Source organism: Sinocyclocheilus anshuiensis, unplaced genomic scaffold (assembly GCF_001515605.1).
Source record: "Sinocyclocheilus anshuiensis isolate Anshui unplaced genomic scaffold, SAMN03320099.WGS_v1.1 scaffold55, whole genome shotgun sequence".
Taxonomy (NCBI): domain Eukaryota; kingdom Metazoa; phylum Chordata; class Actinopteri; order Cypriniformes; family Cyprinidae; genus Sinocyclocheilus; species Sinocyclocheilus anshuiensis.
The window spans coordinates 2,680,357-2,694,728 of NW_015549647.1; the positions used below are offsets into that span (position 1 = coordinate 2,680,357).

The window sequence follows — 14,372 nt, forward strand, 5'->3', positions numbered from 1 at the left end:
TGCTTCATTGCAGCGGCTTAGTACTGTAATCATACGCTTTGCTGTAATAATGCAGGGAACCACTCGTTATAAAATCTCCTAACTGTGATATTTTCAGAAATAGAAGTTGCAAAGATTCAAAGATTTGTTCATCTGAAACGTGCTGCGATTTATATTTCAAAGCCACTCATATAACTAATAAAAATCTGTTTCCATCTAGCTTTATAGTCTGGATTGGACCAGCAAACTATGGGTCTTAAATTGGCAGCTATATAATAGTCTTTAAGAGATGGGAGGGCCAAACCTCCCATTTATTTTGGTAACCGGTGTTCTATATCGAATTCTGGATTTTTTACCTTACCAGTAGGGCTGTGAATCTTTGGGTAGACAGCGAATCTATTCGATTCACGATTCATAGGTTTTCGATTCGATTCAAGAATGATTTTTGCAAATTCACAACGATTCAATTCGATTCACAATTAAATTCGATTAGATTCGATTAACGATTAGATTCTGCATTCTTTAAGTGCATTCACAGGATTATTTAAATGCTTCCCGTAAATTCTTTAAATGCTTAGTCAGGGGGCAAATTACACAGTAGCCTTTATGGTTAGAGAACCATAGGTTAGAGAAAAAAAACACTTTTGTCCATTGTTAGATGCTAGTTTAATGATGCTATGGCATGACATGGCATATGTAGAAATTGATGTAAGCCAAGACTTTAAAAAAAGCTGCGCCGCCGCGAGCTCAATCCACTCAGCGTGCTTTGCTCATCAGCTCGCGTACATCAGCTATACAGGCGTTAATACTTAATACTTGCATACATATACTTAATAGACATCCTTAATCTCTAATAACTCCATTCTGCTGTCTGTTGTTCTGTTGTCGGTGTTTCTTTGTCTGAGTATGGCGCTTATCACATGCTGTGTGGTATCGGCGTTTGGTATCGGGGCATTTTAACGAGTACAGGAGCTCAGTATCGGGCCCGATACCAGTATCGGTATCTAGCCCTATGTCTAGCACTTATGTAAGCCAAGATTTTAAAAAAGAGCTTTAAAAGTATTATAACATTTTGTCACACACCAGGGGCATAGCCATCATTTCAGAAGTGACAAATACAATCATTTTATGTAATTTAATAATTAATTTAATTTATGCATTTAGCAGACGCTTTTATCCAAAGCGACTTACAGTGCATTCAGGCTATACATTTACCACTGAGCCACAGGAACATGTATGCATGTATGTATTATTATTGCTATAAGAAATCAAATACACTGCTGTACAATAATCAATCGTTTGTAATCTAGAATTTTTCCTAATGGCAATTTTATGATTGTTTTATATACTACAAACAATTACTTCAATTTTCTGCACAGAATAAGGTAAACGTCTATGAGCGCGAGATCACTTCTCTTTCAGTGCGAAAACTTCTTTATTTGTTGTTAATGCTGTGGTTATTTTAACAGTTTTCTTCGTACATTCAGTTCAACGACATTGTTAAAACACATTTATCATTCAGTGGAACTGTGCGTATGCTTTAGACACTTACATTTTTGTTCCGTCCATGCAATAAATGCGCAGCCTTCGACTACTCAGGTAATGTCGTCGGTATGACAGAGAGCCATTGAAAAACTACAGAAAAGCAAAACTACTTCACTTTAGCATTACTGGCCACGAGTACTAAGGAGAGATCACACATCAGCTGCTCAAAAAAGTGTGAACGGAGCGCGAGCGCAATCTTGTGACAGTCACAGGCATTAAACAGTGAAGCACGTGAAGGAGAGATGCGAGGGCACGAACACTGTTCAAGGTCTCCATTAATTCGTGCTTGCAGTAATTTAATGTGTATATATTTTGAAAGCATTGAATCGCTATAGAAATCGCGATTCATTCGATTCTTAGCGTTTTAAATCGATTATTGTCCGAAATTGACGATTCACGATTCAAAAATCCATGTTTCAAGATCGATGCATTGCATCGTCAGGGTTTGTAATCGATGCATCGAGAAAACGAGTGAATCGTTACACCCCTACTTACCAGATAAACCTTAAAATCCATTTATCCCAATCTTTAAATTGTTCTGAAATCTTTACGAGAAGTGTCTGAAATAATTTAATTTTTTTCAAAACCATTTTATTTAAAATAAAAATGTTGGCATTAAAATATCTTTTATTTTTTAGCACTATAAATTTCCAGTCACATTGGAGCCCCAGGTATATGGTTTGAGAACCAGTTAAAGAATCAGATACTGGGGTAAATCACACAATTCCTCCAAATTCTCCAGTCTCCATTTCTATCCTGTCTCTCAGACTATGAATCCACCATAATCTCACTCATCTCATTCGGCCCCTGTCGTTTTCATTTTCTAGATGCTGAAATCTATTTGCATGCTAAAAAGCTCGGAAACACCATTCCCCTCCCCCTGTCCACACGTCCATCTCTACTCCATCCCTTTTCATCAGATGGTCTTGTTCTTCCCCATATAGCTTTTGAAATTAAGGAAATATCTTCAGAGTACACAAACACACTTTTCCCAGAATTCTTGTCATTGGTAGCATGTGCACGCATGTGTGTGAGAGACAGACAGAGAAAGATCCCCAAAAGGACTAGTGAGAGATATGAGAGAGGGAGAGAGGTATGTATCTATGTATGGAGGAGTGCGAAAAAAGAGTGGGAGGTGGAGAAGGAGGACTACAGACACAGAGCGCGAGAGAGAGAGAGAGAGCGAGAGAGAGAGAGAGAGAGAGAGCGAGAGAGAGAGAGAGAGAGTAAGAGACAGAGTGAAAGAAAATAACATGAGTGAACCATAGCCATGGAGAGGAGAGCAAGTAGAGAGAGACAGACAGGATGGAGGTCTAGAGTTCCATGGACAGCTCTGAGGGGTCAATACAGGGGTCCAGCATTAGTAAATACACAATCCAGTAAGAACTAAGCTGACTTTTAACCTTAGTTTATGTATCAGGCTCTATATCTTCAAATGGGAGGATGACATTTTATAAATTTGCTTAAGAAAATAATGTTTTTTGAAAGTTTGTTGTTATTCTACACTGTAATAGCCATATGGTCATATCTAACAAAAATCTTGTTTCAAAATTTAAATATAAAAATCACATTTTAAAAGTCAGTTTATGAATAAAATCAAACACATGAACAAACAAAACAAAATAAATAAATAAAACAAAAATACAGTAACAAAACAAAAACCCATACATTACAGAACAAAACCCCTAAATATAAAAAAATAAATGCCAAAATAAATAAATAAAAATCATAAATGAATCAAACAAACTAATTATAGTAAAGTAAATAAATAAAATAAATACATATAACAAAACAAACAACAAAACAAAGATTAAACAAAATAAATAATACCAAAACAAACAAAGAAAAGAAAAGATAAACTAAGATGCTTTACAACACAATCCTGTGCCTCTACAATGCTTCTAATTTGCGTGACATGTTTCACTGACCACCAAATACAATTAGTTGCAGCTTTTTAATGACCCTTGTTGCAATGGAACAAACCAAAGCAATAATCAAAAGATTAAGGGCTTAAGAACTGAGATCTGCTGAAATTTATCGTAAGACCAGTGGGACAAACTCTTCCAGAGTGATCTTTAGTGCCGAGGCTGCCTAAATTGACTTAGATGCACGTCTTGCTAATATGATAATGAATAAGATAAAACACTTAGCTAACAAATGGGAGGATCAGAAAGACATTTACACCTTAAAATTGAACACGGGTACCCTTCCTGATGTACATCAGCAGCTATGTACTAAATATAATGCTAAAATTAACTGAACATCTCCTGAACGTTCACTCTGTCTTCACAGTCTCTATAGCAGCCAGTGCTTAGTCATAATCATTATTTGTCAAAAATAAATGTTTATATGCCACACAAATTTAAGATCCTTTCAGATCAGTTTAGACAATGAGTAGCCTTTTTATCTCCGGCGATAACACTTATTAATAAAACTGTCATCAAACTTTGATTATGGGTTTTTCAAAGCAATCCCACACATGGGTAATAACAGGCTATATCTTGTTGCTCTAACTTTGATGTTATCCCATCCTTGAAAAGTTCAAATTAAACATTTTCCTACAATCACTGACAGCAACTGCACCCACAAATCCTTACAATCCTTTTGTTGTAAATGTTACATTTAATTTATTAATAGGCCATTGTGTACATGCCAGAATGTGTGATGTTGTGATAAGTAGCAAAAACAAGTGATTAATTCAATAAATCATTGGTGACATTAATCTTATTTGTTAATTTTATATATTTATATAAAGCATGCACGCCTCCATGCTAGAAATTGCTTGAGCCAATGCACACTTGTCATTAAATGAAGGACCCATTAAACTTTATTACATTTGCTTCGGCCAAGCATCTATTTCAGACAACCATAGCAACTGGCATAAGTCAACCTGGACGAGTCTAGTGATTTTATTCGGTCAAACGAGTCAAAGTCTTTCCTGCAAAATGACATCTAAATTACAGCCCTGTCGTTCCAAGGTTTATTTTTGCAGCTAATGGCTGAAACATATGTAACAGGGGAGAAAGCACGGATCAGGAAGGCAACGAGCAGCGGTATGGTGTAAACGGCGGGATGCGGTGCGGTATTATCGGTCTGTGATGAGAGATCTGTGCTGGGTAAATCATTGGTGCTCATTAGAATTGAATCACGGAGATTATGCTCTGAAGAGATCAGTGGAAAATGCTGGTCATGGCTCAAAGAGAACAGACACAATGTTGCCATAGAGATTTGTCAGCTCAATCAAAACGAAAGGCTGAAACGCTAAGATTCAAGAGCGCAGCATTAGTCCACACTATGGGCTATGAGCTTTAGGACGTGTCTAAGGCTCAGACTAAGACTAAGCAAATTTGAGTATTGCTTGGTCTCTTGTTCAAAATGTGGATGCTGACTGTACTACATTATAAATGACAGTACATGGCATTGCATTTGTCACTGATCTCTGCTAGTCAACCTTGTACCTGTGCTACCTTTTGTTCTTTCAAAACAGTGATTTCCTAGGCAACTAGGAATAGGAAACTAATAAGCTAATATCTTCCTATATAACAAGATTTTCAAAGGTTTACACCACCTGAATTCAATTTCAATCAAATCTGACCAGTTTATTCTAACTGATTTAAACTACTTGTCCAATTAAAAACTGATTATTAGGGTTATGGATGCACCGATAAAATTCTGACCATTAGCCAATAAATATTTTCATGCTATCGCCAATATTCCAAATTCCAAATTCTACACCTAGACTATTTGTTGTGAAAAAAAATTCTAAAACAAAATTAGAATTGTTGTAAATGTTACAAGTAAATTTAGGCATCATGACATAATAATGCACAGCATGAAAAATGTATATTTGCCAAATATTACATTTATCGGTGTTATTACATTATTTACATTTTTAAAGATTGACTTTGTGACTTAACAGTGTGGTAAAAAAAAAAAATAAAAAAAAAAATATAGGGAAATGGGTTTGCACAATTAAATACCCAATGTTGGCTAATATATGGAAACGATACTTAAAAAAAAATAAAAAAATAAAAAAAAATCTAAGATATAACCTATATGGTATTAATACTGTGCATCCCTAATTACTGTGGGTTCAATGCACACACAGCTAGTGTGAATGCCCCTTAATGCACAAAACATGTTAATGAAAAGCAAAAATGTGTCAACTCAATTCATGATGCAGCACATATAGAGTGCTGCAGGGGTGACATGTTATTGTAGCCCAAAACCCAGAAATGGGTTAGCACTACCAATTCCATTGTCCTGCAGTCAGGTTTTATTTTTTGAATGGATTTGTGGTTAAATGTTTAACTTTTGTTGACCACAGAGCTTATTTTTTTCAATAATCCAAAAGCCAATGGAAAACTCATTTGGTTATTAATTGGTCTAAGGTAAGTAGGCTTGCGTTACTGCCACAGTAATGCAAGAATGCATGTTTAGGACGATAACTATAAAGATAACGATAAAGATGTAGTTCTATAAATCGTTCTCAATATTAAAGAATAGCAGATTCCACACCACAGCTATAACGATAAAGGCACAGAGAAACGATATTGTTGGAATCACTTTCAGAACGATTTTTTCCAGCTGATGAATGATAAAAACATTGACAGACAATCCGAATCAATCCTGCTATAACAAGCTCGAATTTAATTTAAAGCTGCAGACGAGCGTGCGCTTGGAATAAACAGACGATATCATCTGCTGGTGTGGACGCTAATATTTATCTTTATAGTTATCATTCTTGGTGTGAATGGAACTTAAAGGGGTCATATGATGCTTTTTTAAAGATCATTATTTTCGCATCATATGACCTCTTTAAGGATGGACAATAGGACTGTACACTTGGAATGCATGTCTAACATTTGCATCTGCATACTTGCGAAAAGCATATTTCTGGCCTAAGAGTTTACAAAGGAAGTTGACTAATACCAGCAACCCAGCTGATTTCAAATCTACCCAAGTAACCATACACTCACCCTCTGTTTATAGAGAAAGATCAGAGATCAGGAGAGAAATGCCCAGCATTGGTGAGAAACACTCCAATCCACCAGATGTCATTACATCACAGGATGAAATCATTCAATCTACACAGCACTTTGCCCAATCACAGGTGGATGTGCTGCTGTAATGACATCACAAAGGCTTTTTTTTCGTCCTTTCAGGAAATAATAAGTGAACACAGAGACAATAATTGCCTTTTACACAGGAAGAGCTAATGCACTTCATAGTCATCTGTTTTGGAGGAGAACGGTGGGTGTGTGGTGTGTATTTTTTACTCAGTCTTCCACGATTCTTGGTTCTATGATCGGTAAAGAAAATCAGTGTGACCCAGAGTCCATTTTGAGCTCAGTTTGTAGTCCACACAGGTATGGAGGGAGAGGAGGAAAGCATTTATAGAACAGCTGTCAGGACAATGAACCTCAAGCTGAAAGTCAAAGTCATCTGGGCCATCACTGACATGGAGATCATTCATTTGCATCTACATCAGGTTCATCTGGAATGGGCCACCGTATCTGGTGCATTCTCACAATCTGCACTAGAGATCATCAAACGGTGGGGGTGTGACTGCTTCATAACTAATGTTTTATAAACGCACCAATATTCTAGATGTACAAAATTAGTGAAAGGCCAAAGCAACCATAATGACTGCCTGAAATAGAACAGAGGTCTCTAGGGAGAGGGTCCAAAAATAACAAATTACTTTTAATTAGGGGACATTTGTGAATGTGTCATCTGTGTGATTCTGCGTGCGTTTGTGTCCATAAACATGAAAACAACTGCTGTCTAGATGGCAATATTTGCATGTGTGTTTGTGTTTACAGTGTGGAGCAAACTTTTCAGATCACACAGAATCTGGGATTTTTTTCCAGTTCACCTGGAAATAAATTTTTTTAGGATAAAAAAAAAAATAATTTAAAAAAGTTATTACGTAAAGTGCCACTTAAATGAATACTTTTATTCAGAAAGGACTCATTAAATTGATCAAAAATGACAGCAAAACGTTACGTTGTTACAAATATTTATTTCAAATTCTTCTGAACTGCTATTCATCAAAGAATACTGAGAAAAGTCTCATGGCTTCCATAAAAACATTAAGCAGCACAACTGTTTTCAACATTATTAATAATAAAAAACGTTTCTTGAGCATTAAATCAGCATGTTAGAATTATTTCTCAAGGATCATGTGACACTGAATACTGGAGTAATGGCTCCTGAAAATTCAGCTTTGCCATCACAGAAATAAAATACATTAAAAAAAAGTAAAATATCTTCAAATAGAAAACTTTTTTTAAATTGTAATGATATTTAACAATATAACTGTTTGTGCATTTTTGATCAAATAAATGCAGCCTTTTAGGGACAAAAAATACAAAAACATGTTTACTAGTGGTCTCAAAACATTTGAACAAATTTTATGTGTGAATACATCTAACACAATCATTGTGTGACCTTTTCTTTGTGTGTCCACCTGTAATCCTCCAGATTTAACACATATTCCAATTAGATTTTACATTGCAGAGCTGAAATTTGCCATCCTAACTGGCTTCCACAGCATCACATCACCAAAAATGACAGATTGAGTAATACACTGAGCGCGCCAACACATACGTTCACAGGTCAGCATTCTACAGAGAAAAAGAATTCCAAGCAGGAGAAAAGAGAAAGATTGGCCCTTGAAGACAGAAGTATACCACGTAAGAAAGAGGGAGGGAGGAATGTGGTTTAACTGCATGTGGATACTGCTGGATTTACTGAACTCTCAGCTGTAAATTCATGTAACTCCCCACATCTTAAAAACACCATCCCTCAGCTTATGGCAAGGGCAAATCTCACTCAAAGACTGTGGGGACTTTCCATTGACTTCCATGGTTTTTATATTGAGGTAATGATATTTTAATTTCTCCTAACTTAACTCTCACACAAGCATTTCCATTAAGGAAGTATTCAATATTTATTTATTCATAAAATGTAGATTATGTCTGGTTATCTCTTTACTATCCTTGTGGGGACATCTGGTCCCCACAACGTAACAAAACCTGACCCACACACAAAAAATCAATGAAGCTACAAATGCAAACATTCATATAAAAGAATAAATTTCTTAATTGACCAACTGGTACACACACAGAAGTACTCACCAGTATTGCTCTTTTTCCTGTTCTTCAGAGCACAGGTGACAGAATCTCCAGAAACATGAGGATTCTCCACATATTTGGGTGTCCTGATTGAACCTGCAGACAGAGCAAAAATGAGAGAATGACCGGAGCAGAGAGAGGGAGAAAGAGAGGGAGGGAGGAGGAAGAGAGTGAGAGAGACGCACATACACACACAGAGACAGTTAAGTCTTTCCAGATGGGATTTTGAAGCTGGCGATCTGAATCTCTGGGCAGAGCTGCATGTGGATATGCTTGTGCTTGTGTGTGTGTGTGTGTGTGTGTGTGTGTGTGTGACAGTTGTGATCGGCTGTCCTGTACTCCCAGAGAGATTTCAGTATAAACGAGGAGTCTGTAATGATTTTAATCTCCCTGAGCAGTTCCTCCTGTGTCAGCTGAGTCAGAGTCGAGCTTTATTGGCATGATTGTCAACATATACAATTTTGCCAAAGCATAGAAGTGCTTAGAGTACAGAAACAGACAATAAATAGTTAATGTTCAAAAGTTTGGAGGTTGGCAAGATTTTTCAATGTTTTTGAAAGAAGTCTCTTATGCTCACCAAGGCTACATTTATTTGATCAGAAATTCAGTAAAAGTGTAATATTGTGAATTAATATTGCAATTTAAAATAACTGTTTTCTATTTGAATACATTTTAACGTGTAATTTATTCCTGTGATGACAAGGCTGAATTTTCAGCAGCCATTACTCCAGTTTTGAGTTTCACATGATGAAATCATTCTATTATGCTGATTTGGTGCTCAAGAAACATTTTTTTACTATCAATATTGAAAACAGTTCATTAACATTTTTGTGGAAACCTTGATGTGTTTTACACATGATTCTTAGATGAATAAAAGGTTTACGATTTTTTATGTAACAATGTAAATGTTTTTTAATGTCACTTTTGATCAATTTAATGCATCTATGCTGAATAAAAGTATTAATTTCTTTCGAGAAAAACAAAAAAAAAATGACACCAAGCTACAATAATAGTTTATTATTTAGTCTATAATTCTAGACCAAGTAATATTACTTCCAAGTAATATTACAGTCAATACAGTCTCAGGGTTACTTTAGTACACAAACCACTAGCTGAATCAGCTCATTCACAGCCCTGACTCGTCTGCAAGAACATTTGTTCCATTTAACTTCACAGCGGTTCCTCATACAAAGCCTCAAACATCAGACAGGAGCCTGAAACGAGAATAAAGACAGACAACTCCAATGGCGCTCAGATTTGGAAGTAATATTCAGGGCTGTAGCAACTGACACGTTATTCCCACTTTCAGAAATGAAGTTCACCCCTACCCACTTGTCAGGAAATAACCATTATATTTTAAGAGCTTTGTTTTGATCGGCCACAACACACACACACAAAAAAACTAAATGTAGGCAGCCAATGTGAAATGGTGACAAGGCAGATGCATTTCCAAATTAGTCTGGACTTTGTTTGGGCAATGTGTCACCTCGACTTTTCAGACTCTTCTTGCACCTCTGGTAATATTAGATTACACAGTTAATGATTGTTTGAAGGAAGACAATAGTGAAGGATCTGAGAGATTAGTGCTGTAGGATCAAATCAATGTAGGTTTGACTCAGGAACTGGACTATTAGCACAATCACAACTCGATCACATCTACATCCTGGAGTTAGGCAGTTAACAACAGTTTGCCTGATGGGGACTGTCATGTAATTACATGTCGCTTTCAGTACAATGCTTTGGATGAAAAGTGTTTGCTACAAGGTAAGAATGTGAAAGGCTTTCTCTCGGTTTTAAAATCAACCTGACGCAGCGTTCGCATAGTAGTTTCCTTGTGCAACAGTATTTACAGATGACTTGAATCTGACTGACATAAGTGAAAACTTTAATTTTGATGAAAAATTTAAGACAAACTTTTTTTTTTTTAATATTGGGAATGAACTGTGTAGAAAAAGACCAGGAACATGTATTAAGAAAGCAAAATTTAAGTTCATGTTGATGAAAAGTGGTGTATACTGCCACCTACAGGAACAGACACAGCATTGCAAGCACATGAATGCTTCCATTAAGCATTACTTTATAATGGGAAATGCTTATAGCAGGAGAGAAACAGATGCTTTTAAGAAATATAATGACAGATAATAAAATAAAATACTATGAAACAAGAATGTGACTGTTGTAAATTGCTACTTAAACATTAGAATGGATCTAAAATTTAGGAGTAAATCAAGTAGATTAATGGTAACATTTGTTACATTTCTCTCTCTTTTTTTTTTTTTTTAAACAAAATTTCTTCTGTAAAGCATTCTAAACAATTCAGCAGCACATAGGGCTGACGTGGGTATGATCACACAACCTGAGGTGCAAGACTGTGGGAAGAACAATCACCAAACGCTGCCAGAATACTGAGTGAGTTCCTGCCAAGTGTTTCTCTTGCAATGTGATTGGCAGCTCTCAGCTCAGCCATCAGTGTGAATGAGCACAGAGCTACCAATACCACAATGATAACATAATACATATTACACAGTATATGATACCGTTTCATTCATCAATTTGCAAATAATCTATAGCAGCAAGCAAAATATGTACAGTTTATCTAATCACACATTTGGAAAAGACTGCATTTTAAGAAACATGTCAATGTATGAACCCACTCAAGTTCACCTTGACCTACACTCATCCTAAAGTCTGACAATCAACTGAACCTACACTTTGAGCCTTGACTTTTGGCCTCACAATGGCTCTGACTTTTGTTTTATAATGGGATTCCTTACTAGGGGCTAGCTGCATAAACACATCCACTATGTCTTTAGAACTAGTGAAGGTAATCAGTCTTACTTTTTGAATTAGATCAATCAATCAATCAATCAATCAATCAATCAATCAATCACAGTTACAAGTTATTAGCCCTAAAGAAAAAATTAGATGACCACAGACCAGTGGTTCTCAAACAGTTTGCTTCGAGACTCCCATTTGATATTACTGAGCATCACAGAAACATTATTTATTGTACAAAAGTTACCAAATATGCCCTTAAATCAAACATGAAATCTATTAAAATTCATATGTAAATATTAAAAAGAATCTGGGCCACTAATTCACTGCACAATATATTTGAATTTACTAATCTGCTCTGAGAGTTTGATTATATACACACATTTTAAAGTTTTTTCTTGTCTTTTAAAAGTTATAAAACTATTATTTTACTGTCATACGATGCATAATTATACAGTTATATTACATTTCTGAATATTTGCATTGGCATTTTTTGTCCTGCTGTCACAGGCCTCCGAAACATCAGTTGAGAATTGCTGGCATAGACCGTGAGGTAGTCTGTTGCTCCTAATCAGGGGCATGTGGGCCACTGGATGACTTTTATATTTAATATAACTTAATTCAAATTCTTCAAAAACAAAAAACAAATACACATACATAAAATAAACTGAAATCATATTTCTTTTCTTTTTTTACCCCCTCAAACTATTGTTTTTTTTTTTATTACAGAACATACCATTGTGAAATCACAGAATTAATCATATTAAATACATTTAATATAGTGGCACTCAGTTTATGCTAATAAAAAAGTTAAATCAAGCAGCAGAATTACAGGAGGAAATATCTTATCTGGGGGGCCTTTGAATGTTAGACAATGAAGGGCTTGAGTTAAAATAGTTTTGGTCTACACTGTGAAGTCAGCACCAATATATGGCACAGTTTGTGCATTACATAAATCACAGCTGCAGAACTTCTTAAAGAGGACAAAGCCATAGTACTGTAAATGTAAATTATGTGTCTATTGTGTATAATATACAGCATACTACTTGAACCAGATATACCATTAGGATAGTACCCAAACAGACATACTTTTTTTATCTTTAATCTTATCTCACATTGTAAAAATGCATTTTTCATTAGCTCTGAATGTATTTGTAGTGTATGTAATGTGAAACCTGAAATTACTTGGGTGATACAACCAGGGGTGTATAAAATGCATAGTCTCTGATAAGTCTATAATATTGCAAAGTCTATGATAATATCACAATTATTGTTGTAATGTGTATAAATTAGTTGAGTATTAATGCATTAAAGTATCAATGTATTAATAAGTATTAATGATTTGAGTTATTGAGTCATTTATTCAAACTGTCAATATCATACACTCCAAGTACATTTAAAAATTGACTGTTACGTACCTGGTGACTTGTTGGACCAGACTGGCGAAACATATGGTTGGCGGGGAGGGAGCAGGGGGGAGGAAGGGAGGGAGACGGACACTCCTCTGGTCAAACTCGGCCTCAGCATCTCCTCTGCAGGGTACGGCTGTACTGGCAGCGGCCCACTGCCATGATTCTGAATAACCACAAACCCCTCTTCCTGAACTCTGTGATGGAAACTGGGACTGAGGGATTGACTTCCTAAGCAAAAATGAGAAAGACAAAATATATATGTATTTTCTTCTCTTTTGAATACTTGATTAGAATTTTATCTGCTTGCAGAGAGTTTTGTACTTTTTAAACAAAGCCGAACATGAACGTTTTCAAATGCACAGAATCATGTATGAGTGATCCATTCAACATGAGTCACTTATTCAACCACAATAACAAACACTGAACATTTAGAACTGTTTGAGTCTCGTAAAATCTCTCACACTCTTACATTAGAATCATTTACTCTATGAGAAGTGAGGGGGGGGGAATTCTCTGGACGTCAGAAATCCAATTAGCTTGGTATCATTACCAATGGCTTTTTGTATCCAAGCCTTCAAAACCACTATAAAAACATACAGACAAACTACTAAGGCTGTCTCAAGACCAACAGTAATATTATACATCTTTCTCCTCCTATAATAAGTCCTTTCGAAGAAAGCGGAGTAGAGTATAATTTAAGCTCTTTTAACATTCCAAAGCAAACATACAAGGCCTAAAGTTCCTCTCACCGCAATTTACTGGTGATCTTTACTGCCAAAACTAAGCTGGTTTTAAACCAAAAGCCAACAGAAATGCAGATTTTCACAGGACAACCCGCCATATTATGAGGAGGACATCCCTGCGGTCATTTTGGAGAAAGACTGATGAAAGAAACAAAAGTGTAAAACTACTGTGTGTACTTGAAAAGAAAATAATAATAATAAATAAATAAACAGGCTCTACATTAATTCACAGCTTTACTGAAAACTTGTATGGTTTCTGAAATTAATGAACTGAATATACATAAAATTAATATGCTACTCCTGTTCAACTAGTCAGTTTCCACAGTAATCATATTGCTTACCTGTCCGTGACTGCACCATTCTTAAAGACTTTGGCGTGGCTTGGTTGTATAAGGCTGTCTAAAACATTTGTTTTTCGTGCTGCACATTTTTTTTTTTTTTTTTTTAATTCTAGCCAATATTGAAATATCTAGACACTATTTTCATGTTGTGGCTGTAAACAAACCAACAAAAAAAGTAAATTTAGGCGTCACTAGATTATGATGTACAGTACAAAAGATGGATATTCTAAGATTTTAAGATTACATTTAACAGTAACCTAAAGTAAAAGTAATCTAAAAAAAAGAGGAGAAATGAGCATTCACAATGAAATATTCAATATATTTTAATATATTTCAGGATACCAATTAATAATAATATATTAATTGTGCATCCACCTACTTGTTTTACTGTTACCTTCTTGTTGCTAAAAAAAAAAAAAAAAATTTTTTTAATGACTT

The 14,372-nt window shown here is 35.5% G+C and overlaps 1 protein-coding gene across 2 annotated transcripts in view; it reads right to left on the bottom strand.

The window, feature by feature from the left end:
- LOC107660065 (protein TANC1-like) overlaps positions 1-14,372 on the bottom strand; it is an 89,324-nt gene that overhangs the window by 40,261 nt on the left and 34,691 nt on the right. For both annotated transcript variants that reach the window (XM_016449266.1, XM_016449267.1), the window contains exons 3-4: positions 12,857-13,078; positions 8,667-8,759 (exon numbers count right to left, since the gene is read on the bottom strand). In XM_016449266.1, coding sequence (XP_016304752.1) covers positions 8,667-8,759; positions 12,857-13,078 — 315 coding nt within the window. The remainder of the gene's footprint in view (positions 1-8,666; positions 8,760-12,856; positions 13,079-14,372) is intronic.